The 24,091-nt window shown below is 44.7% G+C and overlaps 1 protein-coding gene across 1 annotated transcript; it reads right to left on the minus strand.

Annotated features, from left to right (window-relative positions):
- Positions 1-738: 738 nt before the first annotated feature.
- Positions 739-19,102, minus strand: LOC133352576 (galectin-9B-like). Its single transcript, XM_061568306.1, has 9 exons — positions 18,682-19,102; positions 16,428-16,516; positions 13,706-13,916; positions 8,415-8,534; positions 8,114-8,209; positions 7,966-7,986; positions 3,894-3,982; positions 2,232-2,394; positions 739-1,214 (listed from the first exon to the last, which is right to left on the minus strand). The coding sequence occupies exons 1-9, from the start codon at positions 18,721-18,723 to the stop codon at positions 1,065-1,067; spliced, it is 981 nt and encodes a 326-aa protein (XP_061424290.1). The 5' UTR covers positions 18,724-19,102; the 3' UTR covers positions 739-1,064.
- Positions 19,103-24,091: the final 4,989 nt, after the last annotated feature.

The following is a 24,091-nucleotide window of genomic DNA, read 5'->3' on the forward strand; positions in this document are numbered from 1 at the left end:
GTATGCACTGTCCTTGACGTTGATTGGTCCACACCCGAGACAGATTTCCTTAGAGCCTAGTCTCACATGGTGTTGGACCAGATGACGCCATGTGAGACTAGGCTCTAAGAAAAGCTGTCTCGGGTGTGGACCAATCAACTTCAAGGACAGTGCATACATTATCAGAGCTGTGTTTTTTGTTTGCATTCCGACCGCAGGTTTTGTGGTCAATGCAAACATGACGCCTTGTAAAAAAAGGTGTCAGTTTTGTTGCCAGATCAAAGGGTACAAAAACAATTATTATTTGAATGTGTCGTTTGTTGCTCTGCGTCTCCAGCAGCCGCGTGGAATAAGAAGAGGCTCGCCACAAACCCCGCCACCCGAGTTCGAATCCCGCTCACGGCCAACACCAGTGACGATTATCCGAACCGGTTCCTGGGCCTCCCCTAGATCGACTCAGCCTCAAATGAGTGCCTGGTGCGGTGTATAAACATCGCTACTGGGGAGAGAAGGGCAATCGGGCGTGGTGCTGGCCACCAAACCCCCTCGTTTGCCGTGCCGGTCTTCATAGGTGCTCGCTAACAGCACTTGCCCCAACAATCTGTCAAGGCTACACGGGGGATCTTTGTCTCTGGTGCCCCCCGACCACCCCACGTGACAGCTCTACTCTGGCCCCGCCATGCGAGAGGAGATGGAACCAGGCTCGGGTTCAGAGATTATGACACAAAGGTTTTTCAATAAATCAGTAGCAGAACAACATTTTAAAAGTATTGTTTAATTCAGTCATCCATAGAAAATCATCACAATCACTGTATTTAAAAAAAGCATGCTCTACAGATTATATCACGCCCTCTCAAGCAAACGTGTCTACTCGACAGTTGGAGCACAAAAATCCGTCTTTTGGAGTGTTGCTCATCATTGTACTACTTACTACCTTTGCTTCACGAGCAATCAGCTGACTGGCACACATTTTCAACGACTAAAAATCAACATCAGGGGAGGGGTGGGCCGGGGTTTGGCGACACGGCCAAACGATTCCTCGCGGAGGGCTTCCCTCCGCCGTGCGGCGAGCGATCGTGCTGCGCTTACTGCAGCTGGACATTGGTGAGGGTCACGTCCCCAGATACCTCCAGCTTCACGGCCCTCCCCACGGGCGACATGCGATGATTGTAGGAGAAGAGGTGCTGCCCGTTGATGGACACCTTGTAATCGGTCGGGTCGCACTGGATATTCATCTGCAGGACATCACGCGGTCAGGGTCCTGATTAACATCGCAGCCCCCCCGGGGCCTCGGATTTTGAGCAGCCCCCCCCATCCCACCTGACCCTCTCCCCAACCTCAATAAATAAACACGCAGCCTTACAATGGTTAAATACTATGCTGTAATAATCTTGCTGTAGCAGTATGGTAAACCCTATAGGAGGTTTTTCAATTCAGCCATCGCATTGCTATGTCATACTAAAATGTGCTGAAATTACACTTCGGTCTTAAAATGGAAAAAAATAACAATTGGTGTCGTTTCGGGAAATGGCCATTAGCGCATGTGCTATTGAAGTTCATGTTCTTGGTGCTTGTGAACTCCTGTCGACGTGGTACCACTTGAATAATTTGTGCAATTACAAGTTTTGTCCAATTTTTGATTTATAGCTCTACACGATTCGTACTTCACATTTACACAACTAGAACTAAAATAACAAAAAAAGGGGAATAACAATGACGCATCGAGCATGGGAGGTGTGAACAGTGAAGTGACAGGATTGAATACACTCAGAGGTGATCCTCCAAATCTATCGGCAATGTTTAGATGTGAAGGCAAAATGGCGTTCTGTTTGTGTTCTCTTACATGCAGTACGTGCATCTGACAAACGGACATATATTTGTGGTCAGCGCCAAGTTTGTTGTTTTTAACTTAAGAGTTAACCTCAGGTGCAAGTTAACCTACCAACCCACGGACTTACTCTTTGGTTCTTTCGGTAAAGTCACGTATAAAAAAAATAAAAAATAAAAAATAATAGCATACGACGTTTCGATTGCAACGCAAGCAATCATCATCAGGTATAAATGAAATAGCAACAACAATCTAACCAGAAAACTATAGACAGACATATAAGCAGACAGATATCACAGAGATACATAGAGATAGAACACACATAGGCACACAAATTCAGATTGAACCCATGGACTAGCAAATGTCAGGGTAGAGAAAGTAAATTTTGAGCTGGATTTGCCGCTTGGGACAACCACGACCTTACCTGGAAGCCCTGTCCTCTATTGAAGGGGAAGAAGGGCACCTGGCGTTCCTCGGGACCCCACGACTTATTTAGATGGGAGTTCCTCACGAAGACGTGCTCGTCGAAGCGAGGGTTGAGGTGCAGGAGGACGTGGCCACCCGTGATTTGGAGGTTGACGGTGAACCTGGAGCGAGAGGCGAGTGGCGCACAGCAAACGGGTCAACAACAGGATGTCCACTATCAGAAGGGGTTTTGGGAAATGTATTCACAACAGGTTCTATGCCTAGATTTGAAGCTTTCATGACTGCAAGGATTCATACTCTTAGGTTTTGTCGGTAAAGTCACGTAGGTAAAAATAAAAAAATAAAAATAATAGAAATAAACTTAGAAATCACGATGTTTCGGAGGCAACACAAGTCTCCGTCATCAGGTGGGACCGTCACAGCTAAATGTACTGTATGAAGTGATTTACAATTTTATTTCTATTATTATTTATATTATTTCTACTTTTATTATTTATTTTTACCTACGTGACTTTACTAAAAAAAACCTAAGAGTAGGTTTAATGCCCTATTTTTGTTTAAACGTTATTTGGCCATATTCTCCAAATTTTAATCCATTTGTAGTTTCAGCGTCACGCGATAAGACGAAGAATCCATTCGCATCTCTCATGGCAGTGCAACCCTTTGTGTTAAAGAACAGCCCATGGAAGTGGATATCACAGAGCTCCCTGTGAGATGTTCATTGCATGACAGTCACACTGACAGCTTTAATCATCAGAGTTGGAATTTTGCCAAATGAAGTGCAAAATCGAATTTTATGCAATGGGTTTTTTTGTGCATCCATGAACTCACTGCATGCGGGAACCTGGCTAATTCACAGGTGGGTGTCTGGATTCAAACCCAGGATCTCAGCAGAGCCGACTCACCACTTTGATCCTCTCAGCCAATTTTACGTTGTTTCAAGTACTGTAAATGAATGACAGCTCGTAATGAAACCTTTTGTAAATTAATGGAAACAAGTGAATGTAAGATAATAACAAAAAACTTTAAGAATTAAACTGATGAACATAAAAACACATTATTGTATCACGTTAAATGGTGTTGCTATTACAACCATTCAACTCCCTGTGCTGAATTAATTACCAGTAATAACACATTTATCTTTCCCTTGAAAGCAGTAGCAGTGTGTATACTGTGGTTGAGAAGCCACGCACCTCATGTGAAGCTGCGTGAACTGCAGGCGCCACTCTGGTGGACAAAGCGCTTGCCAGAACCACTGCCATCGTATTCCACTTTCTTTGGGGAATTCTGTGCGAGTCTGTGGGTCTCTGTGTGTGTCTATGGGTTTATGTGTGTGTCTATGGGTCTCTGTGTGTGTCTATGTGTCTCTGTGTGAGTTTATGGGTCTTTCTGTGTGTGTATGGGTCTCTGTGTGTATATGGGTCTCTGTGTGAGTCTTTGGGTCTCTGTGTGTGTCTATGGGTCTCTGTGTGATTCTATGGGTATCTGTGTGTTTATATGGGTCTCTGTATGTGTATATGGGTCTCTATGTGAGACATCCAGGGTGAAGTTTGTGGCCTCCTGCACCTGGATCCATGAGCCACCGCTGGCAGTGACCCAGACTGTATAACTCAGAGTGTATAACTCATCTCAGGAGGTCTCTCCAGTCCCAAGCCCTCACCGGTGAGCTTTGGGGCTGACCACTCCATTCATGATGATGATGCGTCCGGTGTATAATCCTCCAGGGATGTCACAGCTGTACGGCACTGCCTGGTAAATCATATCAACAAATTAATGTTTGTTGGAAACTTTAATATTTAGGTCGATGCTCCCACATGCCCTGTCAAAGCCAAGTTTCTTGGTTCATTGGACGGTTGTGGCTCGGTCCAATGGGTTTACCTCCCTTCTACAAAAGCAAAGAAACCATCATCGATGGCCTTGCACCACTTAGATCACAGGTGGCGTTGCTAAAATATTCCTGTCCCTTGTTTAATGATCGTCTTGGGGCTCTGAAGACTGTGGTGCGTCGTCTAGAGCAGGGGTCCTCAAACTTTTTAAACAGTGGGCCAGTTCACTGTCCCTCAGACCGTTGGAGGGCCGGACTATAGTAAAAAAAAAAAAAAACTATGAACAAATTCCTATGCACACTGCATATATCTTATTTTGAAGTGAAGAAGCAAAACGGGAACAAATACAATATTTAAAATGAAGAACAAGTAAAGTTAAATCAACATACTTGCCAGTATTTCAATGGGAACTATGGGCCTGCTTTTGGCTAATGAGATGGTCAATGTCCGGTTCCATATTTGTCACTGCTAGTCGTAACAAGTGATGCAAGTGTGCATCCGTTAGTCTAGATCTGGTTGGAGATTTCAAATGTTTCATTCTGGAAAAAGTCTGTTCACAGACATAAGTGCTGCCAAAGATGGTTGCCATTTTGAGTGCATGGTTCCTGAGATGAGGATATGTCTCAGAGGGGAGAGATGCATAGAAATTATGAAGGCTGCTTGACTTGAATGCGTCTTTCAGTCACAATTCTGCAGTTCAGCCAGTTCCATTTGGTAAATTGTATCCACATTTTCAATGTCAATAGAAAATGGGTTACGGAAAAGCTGTATGTCCTGTTCATGGAGATGAAGCTCTTTAAATCTAAATTGGAACTCCTTTTGCAATTTTTCCAGTGAATCCACACATGTTTTGTTTGGGAATTGCAACCAATGGTTTTTCCGCTAACAGATTTTGAGTTGTGGGGAGATGGCAGAAGTTTTCCTCCTTAACTTGTTTGATGAGGAGGCCTAATTTTACTTCAAATGCTTTGACATGTGATTGCATATCACAGATGAGCTTCCCCTTTCCTTGAAGTTGCACATTGAAACTGTTGAGTAGCTCTGTTACATCTGTCAGAAAGGCAAGATGCCATTTCCATTCTGCATCATTGAGCTCTGGTACTTCTTTGTTTTTTTAAAGCAGAAAAGCTGTAATCTGTGGAAGTAAGTCATAGAAACGTTTCAAAACTCTCCCTCGACTCAGCCAACGGACTTCTGTGTGGTACAGAACATCTTCATAGTCAAAATTTAGTTCAGACAGAAATTCCTGAAATTGTCTGTGGTTTAGTGCATGAGCTCTAATGAAGTTAACACAAGATACCACAATTTTCATAACAGAGTCCCACTTCAGTAATTTACTACACATCGCTTGTTGGTGGATGAGGCAGTGTATGGCTATTGTATGAGAATTGTTATGTTTGTCCATCTCTTGGTTAATGCGAGCAATTACTCCTTTCTTAGACCCCACCATGCTAGGAGCACCATCAGTTGTCACACTGGCTAGTTTAGCCCAGTTCAGCTCCAAACCATTCACAGTTTGGCAAATTTTTCATAGATATCCTCTCCTGTAGTTGTTCCTTTGATGCTTTGCAGTGCAGAAAGCTCTTCTGTGACTTCGAAATAGTCATTCGTCCCACGAATAAAAATTAGAAGTTGTGCAGAATCACGAACATCATAGCTTTCGTCGAGTGCCAAGGAAAAATAGTAAAGTTTTTTTGTGGAGTTTTGCAAATGCTGATGCAAATTGTCTCCCATTTCTTCAATCCTCCGTGTAATTGTAGGTCCTGAAAGACTCACTGTACTAAATAAATCGGCCTTCTCTGGACACATCTTTTTGGCAACAGAAAGAAGGCATTCTTTAACAAATTCTCCCTCCACGAATGGTCTGCCAGTGCACGCTATTAGCTTGGCAACTTGAAAACTTGCTCGCAGTGATGAAATATTTATCTGCTTCTGCTTCACAAAAGTATTTTGCTGAGTTGTTAATGTATTTTTCAGTTTTAATATTTTATCTTTTCTCACTTCTCCGACCAAACAATCATTTATCTTTATGTTGAGTTTCATAGTGTCGACGTAAATTGTATTCTTTGAACACAGACACTATATTCTGGCATATCAGACACACAGCTCTTTCCTTGTACTGCATGAAAAAGTAATCATAAGTCCACTGTTCTTTGAATATCCTACACTCCGAGTCAATTTTTCTCTTTCTTGACATCATTGTTTCCTAGGGAGTCAAAATTGCTATTAGTAAAATACCAATATATATACAACGCTACAAAAACAATATACCAGCAATAACTTTGCCCACACAGAAACATACAGACTGCACTGCCCATCAATGCAGTCTGATTGGGGGAACTCCGCTTTTACCCCAGGCTCACACTGGTGCGGGTGCCATTAAAAAGTTAATTACACCTGCAGTTTTGTTCACAGATCGCAGTACATCCCCAGCACACAGGAATATCACTGGAAGTGGAGCCGAGGGGCAAGTGAGGGAGCTGAGGGAGGGAGAGCCAGTCAAGCGCAGCCAGGGGAGGGCTGGCAGCCTTAGGCCTGGGGGGCAAGTCCAGTCAATTGGCCCATTGAACCATTCACCAGCGCAGCCCAATGAGTGCCCACCGCCGCAGCTCAATCAGTACTCACCAGCGCAGCCAAATCAGTGCTCGCCACCGCAGCCCAATCAGTGCCCACCACCGCAGCCCAATGAGTGCTCACCAGCGCAGCCCAATTAGTGCTCACCACCGCAGCCCAATTAGTGCTCACCAGCGCAGCCCAATTAGTGCTCACCAGCGCAGCCCAATTAGTGCTCACCAGCGCAGCCCAATTATTGCTCACAAGCGCAGCCCAATTAGTGACCATGGGCCGGATAAATGTCCTCGGCGGGCCGCATGTGGCCCGCGGGCCGTAGTTTGAGGACCCCTGGTCTAGAGTATACATCGAGGTCCACTGGTCTTGCTCCTACTGACGAGGCTTACAAGCTCCACCTGCTGGATTAGCAGGACGCTCTGCGCAGAGCCAAATTACATGTTTACTCCTCGCAGACAAAGAAGCGTAGCCCACGTGGTCTTTTTAAATTTTCCGAGCGCCTTCTTAAATCTTCCGTGCGGTCGCCACAATCCCCGACGAGTGAACTCTGCAACTCCTTACTTCATTTATTTTGCTAGAAAATTGAAAACATCCGATGCAATCTTTCCTCCAAGAATGAATTTTGCCAGGTGTGGTGGTACGCACGCCTGCAACCAGCGTTCTCGAGGCAGGGTGAGTGGTCCGCAGACAGATTACGCAGTTGTTGTGAGACTAATCCCCACTGGACTGGTGTGACTGGTTATGGCTACGTGACTTTACCGAAAGAACCAAAGAGTATGGATTCCTGCAGTCACGAAAGCCTCAAATCAAGATATGGCTACTGATTTTATGAATTTCACTTTGAACTAATGACACATTGAAACGATCTAATGAGGAACCCCTTTTGAAGGTATTGAGAATAACAACGGGTTATAATGAAGGCCTCGTGCCGTGAGGGCTGTTTGGCCATACATCACCACGCTGGTCAATGCGGGTTGGTGAAGGGGTGAATGGGACCATGACCTGATGTTATCTGTTATCAGGAAACAATCTCAGGTAGCCGGATTCAGAGCCCAGCGCGAAAACCACTACACCACCACTGCCCCCAAATATACCATGTCATCTGTATTATAAGACGGACTGGAAAGTAAGACGCACCCCACAGGTGTATCTGGCGTTAATAAAGTTCTAGTAATGTTGTTTGATGCCAACCAGAGTATAAGACTTGTCTCCAACTTTTGGTTTAAATACAGGGTGAAAAGGTCAATCCTAAAACCCAGAAAATGCAGCGAATTAATTACAATTTAAATAACATTTAATGTGATAGATGTTTAATTAATGTACAGACAAGTTACTTACTGGGTTCACGGCCAAGGTCATCTGAATAAGGCAGACACACACACAATATGATCAATCGACTGGAGACAAAGAACGCAATCAGACTGGGCAGCTTAGATTGCTCACCGCGCTATGATCAGTGCGTGCGAGAGGTCATGGGGACACCCACCAGTCCACCTGGGTATGGTGGAGGCTGCGCTGGCATGAATTGAGGGGGCATCATCTGTGTCGGTGGATACGTTGGTGGAAAAGGTTGAGGGATCATCTGAAAAAGAAAAAAGAAACCTGGTGAAACACCATTGACATAGTAAGCATGCAGCACGTATTGTAGATATGTGTGTGTGTGTGTTTAGTATACAGTACAATGTTGACAAAGATTCCTGCGAAAGCTTACACGTGCTGTTGGGGCAAATTTTTATGATTGGCTCGGGGAGGCAGATAAAAGATAAACCTGGCCCTGGTGGACGCACCTGGTTTTGGGTGAAGGAGATGGAGTAGACGTTGACGGTGCCCGCGATGCTCAGGGTGTCCACGCTGGCAAAGTGGATGCGGTGCGGGTACTCCATGAAGTGGGACCCGTTCACTGCCACCTGGCACAGCACGCAAGATCAAGATGGCATCATGACCAGAGCCGATGGTGCCACCTACAGGACACACCACTGCTTCACCATTATTGTTATTATTCGGTCGCCCGTTTGCATTGATCTCCCTGGGCGGTAGTTGAAACAATGGGTGGGTTTCTCATGAAGCCCCGGCTCTATGTCCACCCAGCAATATACAGTGACTCCTCTACTTACGAACATTCAACTTACGAACTTTCAGAGATACGAACACACTTGTCCGTATGTCCAGTTGCCGTTCAGACCGAGAGTCGTAAGTTCAACCTCCGCGCAATAGATGGCAGTGGTGGCATCTACATCTGCAGAACATGATGAACCAGTGGCATCGACGTCTACAGGAGATTATACAACTTTGAAAGCCATTCCCTGCTTTTAGTATACATGCCGCACAACACGTTTGGAATTGAACGGAGTAAAGATGGACTTTAGAACAAATCGACTTACGAACAGACCTCTGGAACCTAACTCATTCGTAAGTAGAGGAGTCCCTGTAAATGGTTACAATCCAGTTTAGTCAATTGGCAGGTCACGTGTGTGTGTGTGGTGGGGTCAAAAGTGGGTACTCCCAACTCTTATAAGATTCTTGACCAGTATGGAAAAGTAGGCCAAAATTCCGTCAATTGGGGGGTTCCCCGGAGCTCCATATTGCGGAGGCCCTTCTGCCAGCAGTAGAGTCAGCGAGCCATTGCAGAGCTGCCCCTCTATCCCGTCAGCGATTGTAAAAAAAAAATGTAACGACTGGCGCGACCTTTGTCCGCCTCTTATCTCGTTTAGGCAAAGGTCGGAGCCAGTTTGCCCAATCTCCAGTCTTCACCACGCACCACAGCAAATCCATCCACTTTCATCATCTTCTCCATCCAAAATAGAGTTCTACAATTACGCTGTGTACACCTCCGGTGATTGAGAAACACAGAAGTCCACCATTTCGGCTCGTGTGAACTGGATTCCGAGAAGATCCAGTTTTAAGCAGGTCGTACGTGGCAAAATGGTTACGCTGGTTTGCTAGGAATGTCAAACAGTGACGTCGCAGTCGGCTTCCCCTGTCATCGCAAGTGGCCTCTGCTGGTATGTACAGCGGACGTGTACATCCCCATTCTCCAGTCTACTGCTGGATGAAGGCGTCCCCATACTACGTGGACTCTGGGAGTTATTTGGCCATACTTCACCACTCTGGTATCCACGTGGGTTGGTGATTGCGAGGAGCAAAGCCATGGTAGGATTAAATGAACTGCGCAATTAATTTATGACCTATTAAATAATACAGGGTGCTTCAAAAACATGTTAACACTATATAGGACTACGGATTTTAGTGGAAAAAGAACGGATAATACACTGTAAAGTGAAAACAAATGTAATGTTAATAACTTCAAAAAGTCAAAGAATTCATCTTCTTGGTTCTTTCGGTAAAGTCACGTAGAAGGGAAGTAATAAAATAATAAAAATAAAACATAATAAAATAATTCTCACGACGTTTCGGCCACAACGCAAGCAGCCGTCCTCAGGTGAAAACCAGGTCTGTCGCTGTCGCCTCGACAGACCTGGTTTTCACCTGAGGACGGCTGCTTGCGTTGTGGCCGAAACGTCGTGAGAATTATTTTATTATGTTTTATTTTTATATTTTATTACTTCCCTTCTACGTGACTTTACCGAAAGAACCAAGAAAATGAATCCCTGCAGTCACGAAAGCTTTAAATCGAAATTTAAAGTCAAAAGAGTCTCCACTTTTTCGCCATCGTTGTCAACGCGTGCCTGGAATCTCCCTCCAGGTGTTCTCCAAAGCCCGGCGACACTTTTCTTGTGGCGTTGTTGCAAATCTCAGAAGTGTTAAAAAAAAATTTTGAAGCACCCTGGATATTTGGCATTCAATCTCCCCATAAGCAAATAGTTTAAGGGGTTAGTTTTTGTTCATCTCCGCATGTATATCATGGACCGTATATTTACTCGAAGCATGTTTTATTTTGTGGCGTGCGGGAGCTCAACGGATCGTTGCATTGTTAGACCACGAGAGAGTTCTACCTGATGACGATTGCAATCGAAACGTCGCATTCTATTATTACATTTATTTTCTTTTTACGTGACTCTACCGAAAGAACCAAAGAGTAACTCCTGCAGTCACGAAAGCTTCAAATCAAGTTCGAACCACGAGAGATGGCGAGCGCTTGGGAAGGCTTTCATCCAGCAATGGAACGACTATAGTTGATGATGATGGGATGATGATGATGATGGGATGATGATGATGATGATGGGATGATGATGATGATGGGATGATGATGTAAAGTTAAGATCGCGGATTGTAATTGTTTAATCGACCAGGAAGCACGACGTACAAAATAATGTTGGCAATTAACTCCCATAACGTACGGTCACCTATTTTGCAGACTTGGCAGTCAAACGTCACAATTTCGATATTCGGAAGCCACTGGAGCTAAGCACATTACATCTTCATTGAAAACGAGTTTCTTTAGGACTGCTTTTTGTGTTTAGTTTGTTATCCATCCCGCACCTCCAATTATCACAATTGGCTACATACGGTGCAAAAGATGTTCAACAAACACACACACACACCTGCACTTCTCTGTCCACTGATAATTAATGGCTTTTCATTTGGCTGCAGGGTACAACAGCGGCTCCATAGTACTGTAACTGCAACCACAGCCCGCAACGGCCTGTTACTGGACAGTGTGAAAACATCAGCCGAGTTGTACCGCGCGGACGTAAAGTTTATCTACAACAAATAGCCTCGTTGCAACGACGCCTCTTCGGAGTCGTAACGGAAAGCGCCGATTGCGTTACTCCGTGCGAGGAATATTTACCTTTTGCGCGTGGGCGTTTAGTGGGCTCTAAATATATCCACGGGCACCGTCACACCACAAGCCGCCCAGGCAATCAGGTTTCAAACACGAGTCGTAAAAAAAACACAAACTCTCGGGCCGTGACGCACAGCGCATCGTTGTCAAAGAAAGGTGCGAAAGGGCTCTGTCGATGTAGAGAACATTTAAAATGACACGTTATATACGTGACAATGTTGTTGTGCTTCAAGTTCAAGTTCATTTATTAGGTATAGCCCTGTGAGCCATTCCGCTCTTGAATCGTGTGCAACCGCAACAAACAAAAAACTAAAACATGAACAAAAAACATCTTAAAGTGATAAATTAAAATAAAAGCATATTACGACGTTTCGATTGCAACACAAGCAATCATCATCAGGCAAAAAAAGAAGAAATAGCAACAAAAAATCTAACTAGAAAACTATAGACAGACATACAAGCAGACAGACATCACACGGACACACAGAGAGAGGACAACATATCGGCACGAAGAGAGGGGTCGTTTCTGTGACGGTCCCTTAAATATAGAGAGGGGGGCAGGGACGGAGAGAGGGAGGAGGCAGAGAAAATTAGCATATCAATGAGTGGCAAAGTGCTGCTGCTGCTCTAGTAAGATGACGACGTGGCACAGCACGCAAGCTTGCAAATTAGGAGAAAGGCACACTAAAATTAAATAACCTCGCAAAATATCGAAATGTGATGTAATACAACACAGAGAGTCGGTCAACACACAATTAACGCATAGCCTGGTTGATTACGTATCTCAAAGATTGCTAAGTTAGAGTTTAAGTGTGAAACTTCCAAAGAGAGGACACACTTAAACTCTAACTAAGCAATCTTTGAGATACGTAATCAACCAGGCTATGCGTTAATTGTGTGTTGACCGACTCTCTGTGTTGTATTACATCACATTTCGATATTTTGCGAGGTTATTTAATTTTAGTGTGCCTTTCTCCTAATTTGCAAGCTTGCGTGCTGTGCCACGTCGTCATCTTACTAGAGCAGCAGCAGCACTTTGCCACTCATTGATATGCTAATTTTCTCTGCCCCCTCCCTCTCTCCGTCCCTGCCCCCCTCTCTATATTTAAGGGACCGTCACAGAAACGACCCCTCTCTTCGTGCCGATATGTGTCCTCTCTCTGTGTGTCCGTGTGATGTCTGTCTGCTTGTATGTCTGTCTATAGTTTTCTAGTTAGATTTTTTGTTGCTATTTCTTCTTTTTTTGCCTGATGATGATTGCTTGTGTTGCAATCGAAACGTCGTAATATGTTTTTATTTTAATTTATTATTTTATCTTTAGACGTGACTTAACCGAAAGAACCAAAGAATAATTCCTGCAGTCACGAAAGCTCCATAATTAAGATCTTAAAGTGAATTTGTGACTAAGTGCAAACAGAAAATCCAAGAAAAGACAGCAAAATATTGCAGAAAAAAACACCGTACACCAACGCTGTGTGCAAAAATCGGTTATGAGCATTTGTGAAGGAATGTACGCGAGCTGTATGCGAATGTTACGTTAAAACTAACGGAGTGAATCGGTGACATAGCCGATTGAGTGTGTTATTTATTTATTTTGTATCGCACCTTTAGCAAAAGGATCGCCGCAAAGCGCCCACATCAACATTTTAATTAAAGTCTAAAAATGTTGTAAATCGGAGAGAATAATAGCCAGCGAGTATAAAATGTTCTAAGACGCGTAAATAGACAACAACAAAATGACAAAACATACTTAACAGCTGAACAAGACTGTACAAAATGCAACAAAAAATACGAATGATATCCTACAAATTTTGTCAAAAAACACTGATTCTTGAATAAATTCACGTCCGTAAACCATGCTACCATGGAAAGGACTTTTTTTATATTTTCTTTCGTATTTTATTTTGTCATTCGTCGTACGAGGGATTAGGCAAGCACAGGTGAGCGTACTGCACTGTGCGGCCTGGCTGAGTTCAATTCCTGGCCAAGGAGAGATAACATCTGTGGTCAAAGATATCGGTTTCTGTTCTGCTTAACCCCCCCCTCACCCACCACTCTTGTTTAATCTATACTGATCAGCACGGTGAAGTATAGTCAAACAACTTTCATGACTGAAACGTATGGGGTGCCCTTCGTCGACCGGCCGAGTGACATCGGACTGTAAATGGTAATACACTAGCTATCACAATGCGTCGGTTCAGTGATGCTTTACTCAAAAAAATTCTCGCCTGTGCAGCGCGTCCGGTTTGTCGCGCGTGGACACATTTTTTCGAAGCGTATTTTTGGAAAATGTTCCTTTGAGCAGGAAGCCGCTTCGAGTCATTTCAGACTTGCCTTGAAGTTGTGGTTGGAGACCATGAAGATGATCTCAAAGGCTTGGCCGCGAATGATGGTGTTGTGGGCCCTCTGCTCCTTGCCCCACGCCTGCCGCTGGAGCGTGTTGCACACCACCTGATGTGACCCTTCGTCCCAGCGCGGGTTGAAGTGTAAGGCCACGTCGGCCCGCGGGGTCACGGCCGACCCGCACTGGAAGTCGATCTGGAACCTGAACAAGCGAAGAGGGAGAAGGGGACCTGGAGTGAGCGGCACGGGGCCGCAGCCACGGCCGTCGCCAGAGTTATACTGGATGCGGTGTGCCGAGCGCGGGGAAATTATCTTCCGGCTTGCCGACGTGGACTGGGTCTGGCGAAAGCTAAGCCGTGCTGCATCCGCGCAAAGAAGCGTGGACAGATGCATGGTTGACATTCAACGGAGAGACAGAGACAGGAGCATGTGGATTTGAGAACATGTTCAGATTAAAGACAGGTTTTTGGATCTAATAGTAGGGTTTTACCCTTTCAACTGGTACAAAACTGACACCTTTATACAAGGGATCATGTTTGCAATAACCACAACACAAGCAGTCAACATGCAAACAAAAATGAACAACTCTGATAATGATAATGATATGCACTGTCCTTGAAGTTGATTGGTCCACACCTGAGACAGCTTTTCTTAGAGCCTAGTCTCCATTGGTGTTGGACCAGATGACGCCAAAAGGCGTACAACTCAAAAACAGCGCACTATCAGAGTATTGAGAGCTCGGGGTAAGCATTTACGCTATGAGACCTCCTTTACCAGTGGCACCATATAATAGTAGGTTTTTACCCTTTCAACTGGTACAAAACTGACACCTTTATACAAGGGATCATGTTTGCAATAACCACAACACAAGCATTCAAAATGCAAACAAAAAGAAACAACTCTGATAATGATATGCACTGTCCTTGAAGTTGATTGGTCCACAATTGCACAATGTTCACAGTGACCTTGCACTGTGATGCTGTGTTGCAGCTCTAGCCTTGGTTTAATCCACGCATCTGGTTGAATGCCACTGTGCTGGCGTAATGAATCACAACCATAAAGCTGCAAATAAAAAAAATATTGGTCAAGGTATCGTCTCGGCCAATCAACGCTCCCAGGTGAATAAAAGGAGTACCGCTTCATGGGAAACCAACACGGAGCATACAGTGCGTAAAAAGCCCTCGTTTAATCGATTAAAATAAATTATTATGCTCAGAAAAAGCATCCAATCTTGGAAGAGGTCGATTATTTTCACTTTATGTGTTCTGTGCAATGGGTTCGTGGGTAATTGCGAGGCAGAAAAATCGCAACAAGACTGGTGGTTATCTTATAGAAAGCCTGACCCCTGCCATAGGAATGTGGAATTTCCGCAGCTGGCTGAGTGGTGCCAATGGAGATGAGTACTGCACCATTGCTCATTTAAGGAAGGAGACGTATAGGGCATCATTGTCATATTGACGATTATTCATTCCAATCGGAATTTCCCCATCGCCAACAATACAGATGGCCAGTTTAACGCGTAGTTGGCTTTCGCGACCAATATCATCCATAATAGAGGTTGTTAGGGGTTAGATCGTGTAAATATATAAATGTGTCGTTAAACCCGCCACCACCCGACACAGCCAACTAGTAAGGGTTGTCACGTAAACAGAACGTGCCAATTCGTCACTAGTACAGCACTAATGTGTAGTGTATAGTGTAGTGTATAGTAGTGTATAGTGTAGTATACTAGTACAGCACTAGTGTATAGTGTAGTAGTGTATAGTGTAGTAGTGTATCGTGGTGTATAGTGTAGTAGTGTATCGTGGTGTATAGTGTAGTAGTGTATAGTGTAGTGTATGGTGTAGTAGTGTATGGTGTAGTAGTGTATAGTGTAGTAGTGTATAGTGTAGTAGTGTATAGTGTAGTGTATAGTGTATAGTGTAGTAGTGTATAGTAGTGTATAGTGTAGTAGTGTATAGTGTAGTGTATGGTGTAGTATACTAGTACAGCACTAGTGTATAGTGTAGTAGTATATAGTGTAGTAGTGCATAGTGTAGTGTATAGTGTAGTAGTGTATCGTGGTGTATAGTGTAGTATGGTGTAGTAGTGTATAGTGTAGTGTATAGTGTGTAGTATATTAGTACAGCACACCGGTGTGTTGGAGAGCCAAGCCACAACGTTTGCAATCTGAGTACGACGTTTCGTCAGTAATTACAACTAGCTTCATCAGGCGACAGCCAGATTTCTGGAGAAGTCCACCTGTTTTGCTCCTTATATATAGAGGCGCAAATGTGGTGACCACGCTTCTGCGCTCTTGCGCAAAGTGGGGGGGGGGGGGGGGGGGTATTAACGAGTCAACGTAAATTATGCATGCACATTATGTGAGCCTATTGATCTTGTCCTTCCTGTCCATTGTGTGTATTGACATATCCGTACCAACGGTAATCACTATTGAAGTTTGGTGGCCTGTAAAAGCATTAGTTGATGATTCGCTAACGAGCAGCACTAAGTCGGTTGCTATCTGAACGGTTCAAATTATAAAAAAAAAAGAACATGCGTGCCAACGAGGACACTCAATTGATTTCGATAATGTTGACGTTCTGTGCAAAACTAGCTACGAATGGCCAAGACTAATTAGAGAATAGATCGAAATTGAAAGGAAATAAATAAATAAATATGTGTGGGTGGCATTTCAAAGGAATTTTTCAAAAGTTCCAGGATATGATCTTACCTTCCGGAGTGATGGGGCGTCATGCCCTTGATCATGACCATCTTGCCATCGGAGAGGCCCCCGAAAATCATGCCCACGTATGGGATGGCCTGCAGGAAGGACAGAGGTGTGGTAAAAGGTAGCCCTTAAGTCCGACTTAAGAACGTTTAAGTACGTATATTTAGATTTCTTTAAACCTTCATTTTATGCCCCTTATTCTTGCTTTGTTCAAGCGATGTGCTGCTCATATCAGCATTGCTGGGATGCTCATCTTCTCTTTACAGCACTGAGGCACTATTGAAAATTCCACATTTCTACGGCGGGATCGAGTCTCGTCATGGCACATACACGTTTGACTTTCGCACAAAACGATGATATTTTATCAAACCTTGAGGGATGATGGACTGAGTCAAACCCCAACCAGGAACTGAAACTATCAAAAAGTGAGTCGCTTGCTCTAGCAATGAGCCGCCCGGTTTGATGGTCAGTGTCATCAGGGCCGGGTTCAGGTTCTTGTAGGCCCGAGGCACTTCTGCTTCGTAGGTCTTCAGTGATAACTTTCTACAGTTCCTGCAGCTGCCCCATGTTCCTACCGCCACTGTCACTTGCTAAAGCTGATAACAAAAAAAACTGTCTCCAACACTGGTCAAAAAAAAAAAAACTTTTTTTTCAGGCCTGGACTTTTGCAGCTGTTTTAGACTAATTTCAGGGTGCTGATTCCAAATCTGATCTCAGATTTGCTCAATCACATCTCATATTTATGCTATCGGCATACCCCATTTTCATTGATTTTACCCGAAATTAACTCTGTCACTTATGATTGCAAGTTGTTGCGAGTCAGTGACTGCTTTAGTGTTAAAATATGGTGCTGTATTTTTTGGATAGTGTGTTTATAATATAATTTTATGTAGATATCCACATTTATTTAATATTTTTCTTCTGCAGTTTTTATTGAAAATGCAATATTTGATATCTCAAAAACCTGACGTGAAAGACAAAAACTGATGCCAGATTTGGAATCAGCACCCCAAAATTACCTTAACACCGTTGAAATACCTTATGCCAGAAAAAGTGTGTTGACCAGTGTAATAAAACACAAGACAGCAACGCTGCTTGTCTCCCCCCTTGCACTACTCTCTATTGAGAATGAGATTGTGCGCAAAAACACCATTTGTAGATGTTATTGCTAATTTGGAAATTGGAAAAAAAGTTAATCTCCGGTCTTCATTTCCCTCACCTGATGAAAACAAACCGATTGACATTGACATGACTCTGCCTATTTGTATCTACACTGTGCCTATCTTTGCTATATAAATATGTTTATAGAAGAAGATATCTGGGTTACATTTTTTATCTTACAAAAAAAAAAACACGGTCAACTTTTTTTTTTCGTAAGCCCATACGGGACCATTATTTTAAACAGATGAGAACTATTAATTATCACACCTTGGACCGCAACACGTTTTCCAGCGTGTGCGTTTGCCTTCATAATGATTCATTTAGCCGTTTGGAGGCCAACTATTTGATTTGTTTACGCGGCTAATAAACATTTAGCGTTAAGGTGTCTTACGACAGTGAAAAAAATGCAAGTTGCGGAATTAAATGCAAAACATTTCAGACGGCGAGTTAGCAAACGCTTTTAAGTAAAGCAACATTCTGGCCATGCACCATTCAAGTAGCAACATTGAAACAAACCGGTAGCCGTCACGGCAAACATATTTAATATTTGCACTTAATAATAATAATTGCTCTGGTGTGTGTGTGTCCGTCCACGTTTGAAGCACGTAGGATCTTCTTGGCGAACGTTAGTCCCTTCTCACGATGTGACACGGACGGACAGAGTGAGCGCATCAACAATTGCAATCTTAGTTGGAGAGCTTCGACAAGTATCGGGTAAGGATTGTATCACTCGTTTACAGCGCTGAGACGGTGGTGGAAATTTCATTTTCCCAAGGTCCGTTGACTTCCCCACAAAGTTATGCGGCACCGTAACTCGCTTCATCGGGATTAAAAACTCGCAACTCTCCCGACTGACAGATGCCCTTCCAATGGCAGAGCTACGCAAGCTGTTGTATCGCTGCGAAGTCTTAGAAACAGAAAGAAATCAAACAAAACACTTCCTCCCGCAAGCGAATTCTAGAGGAGAAATCAAACGGACAGACAAAAATAACAACCACTCAGCGCACAACTCGCGAGCAGCGAAGGGGTGGGTGTACAAGAATAATTCCTGCAGTCACGAAAGCTCCAAAATTAAGATTGTACAACTGTCACTTACCGGGTTGACGATATCACTCTGGACTGGTGCGTAAAACGCCATGGTTTTCTTTCTCTCTCCCTTTCTCGCAAAGCCTAGAGGAGCCTAGAGGAGTGCAACAGCTAAGAGTGAAAGGGAGCGAAGCACAGGCGGAACGCAAGTGGGCTGAACAAGGAAGTCGCTTGCCTCTTGCTCAAAGGGCTTTCAGTTACGTGTGAGCTGGCTTGGTGTCAGCGATGGGGAATGGCTTGGGTTTTTTTTATACACAACTGCCACGGCTGATCGATAATTCGTGAAATATCTTGCCGATAACTAAGCGAGCGTAAACATTTGTTTTTGCGCGCACACTTTTACGAATCCTGTCCGTCTGGTCACACACGCGCACCCATCGTACGCTCTTTGAAAACAACATAGTTTTGAAAATAATCCATTCTTTGCAACAACAACAATAAATAGTTTCGACTCAAGCATGGACTTTGGATATGTCGCATGTGTACGGCCCGGAGAGCCTGGTTAAACTTTAACGAAGGCTGAGGTTGGAGCACGGGGTACAGCAGCAGCAGCAGAAGCTCGGCATGCACGATGGGGCTTGCCTGCCCGATCACCGACGGTGTCGTTTGAGGTCCGTCGAAGCGGATACACACACGGTGTGTGCTCTGCTAAATTAATGTTTACAAATATAGCACTCGCAGTGTGTGCACACACCATGTGTGTGTGTGTGTTGTTACCCAATGGACGTTGTGTGTGTGTACCGTGCCAGCCTCCGCTATTACAATACCCCCCAATTTACTGAGCAAGATGAGCAAAGCTTTTCTGGGAAATCTTGTGCTATGCCGCCGTTACGCGTCACCAAGACCAACAGACACTGACCACAGAATATGCGGTACTCAGACGAAGAGAGGCATATCTGGACTGTTTTTTGTATAATTCACAAGACTCTTGAATTTCCTACAATAGCACCGAGCCATGCAAGTGCTATATTTGTAAACATTAATTTATCAGAGCACAATATATCTATTCAATAATAATTTACGGCCCTTTTAAGTCGATTAAATGTCACTGCTGCATGAAGGTTTCCACGTCCAGTATCGGTTACGGGTGATGTTTAATCATATTTCACCGCACTGGTCATTGTGGGTTGGTGAAGAGGTGGGGTATTGGGGGCGGGGGACCGACGGCCTGTCCAGATGTCACTCGTCACTGACGTCAGCAGAAGGTGAAACACGAATTTGGTAAGCGGCTACATCGTGCTTGTATGTACCATTTTGAACTCTTTCGCACTGTACATAGCCAACCGTGCTAATCCGAGGTGCTTACCACATGGCCACTGTGCTACCACTCATCTAAGAGGTAATAGTACCAACATTAGATACGAGGGTATACCCGGAGGCTCCATATCAGCATCTTTGCCTCCGTGACATTGCTACTACATCATGGCCATCTAAGCTTGAGACACACCCCTTACGTGTGTGCAGTGTGCTCATTCACAGACACTAGCAGGAGGTTCTCTCTTTTATTCCGGTCTTCACAGCCTTAGGGGACAGCCAACATGCTGACAGACCCACAGCTTGAAGAGGGTGAAGATCACGACGACGACGACTATTTAAAAGTTTATTAATTTCTCAATCATGGGCAGTTCTCTGCTTTGAACAGCCAGAAAGACCATGAAAAAGAAAACCAGGAGGAAAAACATGACCAGAACCCGAAAAGGGGATGTTATTGTAACAGCCAGTGCCTTTATCACTCTCCCTTACAGCAGGCGCACCGAGTATGAGACAAGAGAAAAACATTGCCATCCTACACACAACCTTTGAGCGAAAAAAAAGCTTACCGTCGCCCGGGCAGTACATTAATCCGCCTACCCTCCGTGGCGAAGGGCGTCCTCAAACTCAGCGCATCTCATCCTAGGCCACGCGGGGGTGGAGGCCACCGCCATTTCTGATTTGCGGCGTCACTGCCCATCGTCTCCCTCTCCACCTCCACCACCCTCTCCAACAGCCACCTGGCTAGGTGGCATACTTTGAGAGGTGACATGTGGGTGCCCTTAATCACTCTCCTCCTCCGACGACGACGGCACGACGAGTTCCACTCCAGATCGCAGCAGCCCCAACTGCGAGTCGGAGCTCGCCTTTACTCCTGAACAGCGTGGCCAGGGTCTACCCTCGGCCCCATACCCCTCTTGATCCATACTCTTAGTTCTTTCGGTAAAGTCACGTAGGTAAAATATGAAATTAAAATTAATAAAAATAAAATCATTTTAATTTCATTTTTTACCTACGTGACTTTACCGAAAGAACTAAGAGTATGAATTCTTGCAGTCACGAAAGCTTCAAATCTAGAACCACTCTTGATCCCCCAGATGGCTCCGTGTTTTGCCCACACTGCGTTGGTGTACGGTGCTTTTTCTGCAATATTTTGATGTCTTTTCTTGGATTTTCTGTTTGCACATAGTCACTTTAAGATGTATTCTTGTTCATGTTTTAGTTTTTTGTTTGTTGCGGTTGCACCCGATTCAAGAGCCGAATGGCTCACAGGGCTATACCCAATAAATGCACTTGAACACTCTCCCAGCTGCACGCGCTCCAGTGACTCATTCCACGTCATGACACGTGTTTGCTGATGCCCAGCGGATGCTATGTAATGCTTCCATTGATGTATGTACTCTTATGCTACAACACGGGGAAATCAAATATGTGATGGCACGTCTGTGATTTGCATGTTAACGTGTGGGTGATTTTAAATTTTCTCAAAAAATAACACATGTTCAGGTAGTTGAGATGTAACTCGAACAAAGAATTACGCAGACTTGCTGAACGGCCGAGTGCTTGAATTTCCAGGCAGTGCCCAAATGCATGTTCAGTGCACCCGAGGGCACCCACCGCTCTCATCTTGACCGTCGCTCTCTTTCACTCGCGTTGCGGTTTGCTCGATCGCCACCAATTTCAGCCAGGCGCAGAGGAAAAAGACGCCGCAACATTGCAGCACCGTTTCCCTACTTTACTGTATGTCACAAGCTTGCATCCGGCCTCTTTACAGTATCCACAGTTTTGGCTTTTAGTAAATTCCCTTGACGTCTGGGTGGCCAGCACTCAGCAAATCTGGGCCTACGCGCGCACCGATGAGCAACCAGTGGACTTCTCTTCATGAGCTGAGCATACAGTATCAATGCGGCGAATATTGATAACAAAAATGACATTCTTCACTACTCTTAGTTTGTTAGTTTGTGTTGTCTGTTACATCGTTTTGTGTCGAACTACGGCCAGCATTGATTCAAGCTAGCCTGACTACTGATAAGGCTACTGAATGTTGAAACCAAAGTGTGCTTGTATTTGAACCAATGCTGCTGAAAAGATGCACTCCCAGAAGGCCGTTTGCCAGGTAGGTTATGTATATTTTTTTGATGTGGAGAAACACATATGGATGGGAAGGAGGCATGCAATTGTTTTTATTTCGTACATGAAGTTGGATTGGCTTTGTAGCAAACCGCTTGCCCTTATATTTTCTATTTCATCAGGAAGAGCCCAATAAGCTGCAAGGCTCTATTGAATTGGATGTCCTGTGACGGTACAGATGTTACTAGAAAGTCCAGGTCTTAGTTTCAATCATGATGATAGAGGTCACGATACAAACAGCGCGTATCGTCTGTACGTGTGCTTCCCATGCTCATGGAATAGGGAACCGGTCGAAAACGAAAAAACATGATTCACCATGAAATTAATTTACTGGACAAAAAAACAGGAAGGAAATAAATGCCTTCAAATTTAGCAACCTCAATCAGGAACCAGGAAATGTTCAAGTGTGGTCCGTACAGACTCGGGTTGCACGCTCATCATTATTCATGCCAGTGAACTTTTACGAAGGAACTTGAGTTTCAGGAGCGAACGGAGGTTTCTGAAGGACTTGGCGACGATTGAAATTTCCAAATCGACTGCGCGATAGAGTTTAACACGGAGGCTTTCGCGACCAATATTATTATTCATAATGAAGGTGTTTGGGTTAGATCGCGTAAGTATAAATGTGTCGTCACCTTCCACCACCCGACGCAGCCAATTAGTAAGGGATTTGTCACGTTAACAAAACGCCAATTAGTTTACTACTTCAGCCCACCGCTGTGTTGGAGAGTAAATCCACAACATTAACAATTTTAGTACCACGTTCGCTGGTAATTACATCAACCAGCATCATCGGGCGATTTGCCAGAATAGTGAAGCAATGCACCTGCTTCTGGTCTTAAATAGAGCAGCAGCAGGGTGACGTCAACACTGAACTCATCAGCTGCAGAGATCGCAGCCCGAGGAGCGGGGGGGGGTATTGTAATTATATAATAGATTAGTAATCAGTTAATTATTATGTGTTTCCTCTATAAGGAATTTAAATTGTAAGCTGTACCATACGTTTGATTCGACAGACGATGTCTCATGACCCTTTTTGAATGGTTCTCAGTCGGGGGGAGGGCGATGATTGTCATGCACAATTAAATTGAGTGATTTGCGGGTTGTTTCTCGGATCTGGCGAATTTGGTCCATGACCTCTGGCACGCAGTGGCCCTATCTTGTGGATTACGTCACGGGATCTTTAACGTCAACTGCTTAGAGCAGATGGCGTGTAGTCGTACAGTCTTTGACCAATACACGCGCAGTAACAACCAGAGGGGCCCAGTAAACAGTCAACGCTGGGTCAGCATCACCTCTATTGACACATCTGTGGCGTAACTGCCATATCAGCTGAGCGGATGCGGCGGTCGGTCAGGTGAGGCCCCAATACCGTTGACAACTTAACTCGTGGTGGTTGTCAAGGGGGCTCCAACACGTACCTTTGGCCACCAGGGTCGTGAGGTGGGGTGGGGGGTGGCAAGACACCTCCTGCCCCTACGCTAGTTACGCTACCGTGACACATGCTTGGGGTTGTTGGGCAGAGTTCAATGTTTACTGCGTGGATTCGGCGGCGAACCTAACTGTCGCTGAGCCACGCCGCTCACTGCGAAATGCAACCCAGAGATCGGTGACTTTAATATGTGAAGGTTGTGCACGTGCGAAACAAAACGTCCGTTTGGGTAACGGGGTGGCTTGGCAACAAGCGGTTTTTATATTGCGTGACGGGCAGAGGTCGCAAACGGGTTTTGATTCCTTACCCATACCCGGCCGCACCAGGGTCGCAAATGGGTACCCGTACACCCGTACCCGGCCGGGTACGGGTAGCCGGGTAACGGGTAGGGTACGGGTATCGGGTACCCCGTTGCGACCTCTGGTGACGGGCTTTGGTTCCTGAAGTCCTGTCCACGTGCAAGAGGACTCAGGTTTCAATTCACGTGACGCTTCTCAGAATGAAAATGGCCAATCGGCCCGATGTGCGGCCCCTCTCTTGGGAAAACGCAGGGGAGCGACCGGCGACGCGCGTGCGACTCGTTACAGTGGTTCCACTGCTCGAGTCC

The sequence above is a fragment of the Lethenteron reissneri genome, chromosome 41 (genome assembly GCF_015708825.2).
Source record: "Lethenteron reissneri isolate LAM-NWPU_2019-01 chromosome 41, ASM1570882v1, whole genome shotgun sequence".
NCBI lineage: Eukaryota > Metazoa > Chordata > Hyperoartia > Petromyzontiformes > Petromyzontidae > Lethenteron > Lethenteron reissneri.

Bases quoted from the DNA above. Each gene is read 5' to 3' on its own strand.
- LOC133352576 (XM_061568306.1), bottom strand. From the start codon at position 18,723: ATGGCGTTTTACGCACCAGTCCAGAGTGATATCGTCAACCCG. The intron at 13,917-16,427 runs GTAAGATCATAT...TCGCTTGTTCAG, and splicing joins ACGCCCCATCACTCCGGAAG to GTTCCAGATCGACTTCCAGT. The intron at 8,535-13,705 runs GCAAGTCTGAAA...GTGCTGTGCCAG, and splicing joins TCTCCAACCACAACTTCAAG to GTGGCAGTGAACGGGTCCCA.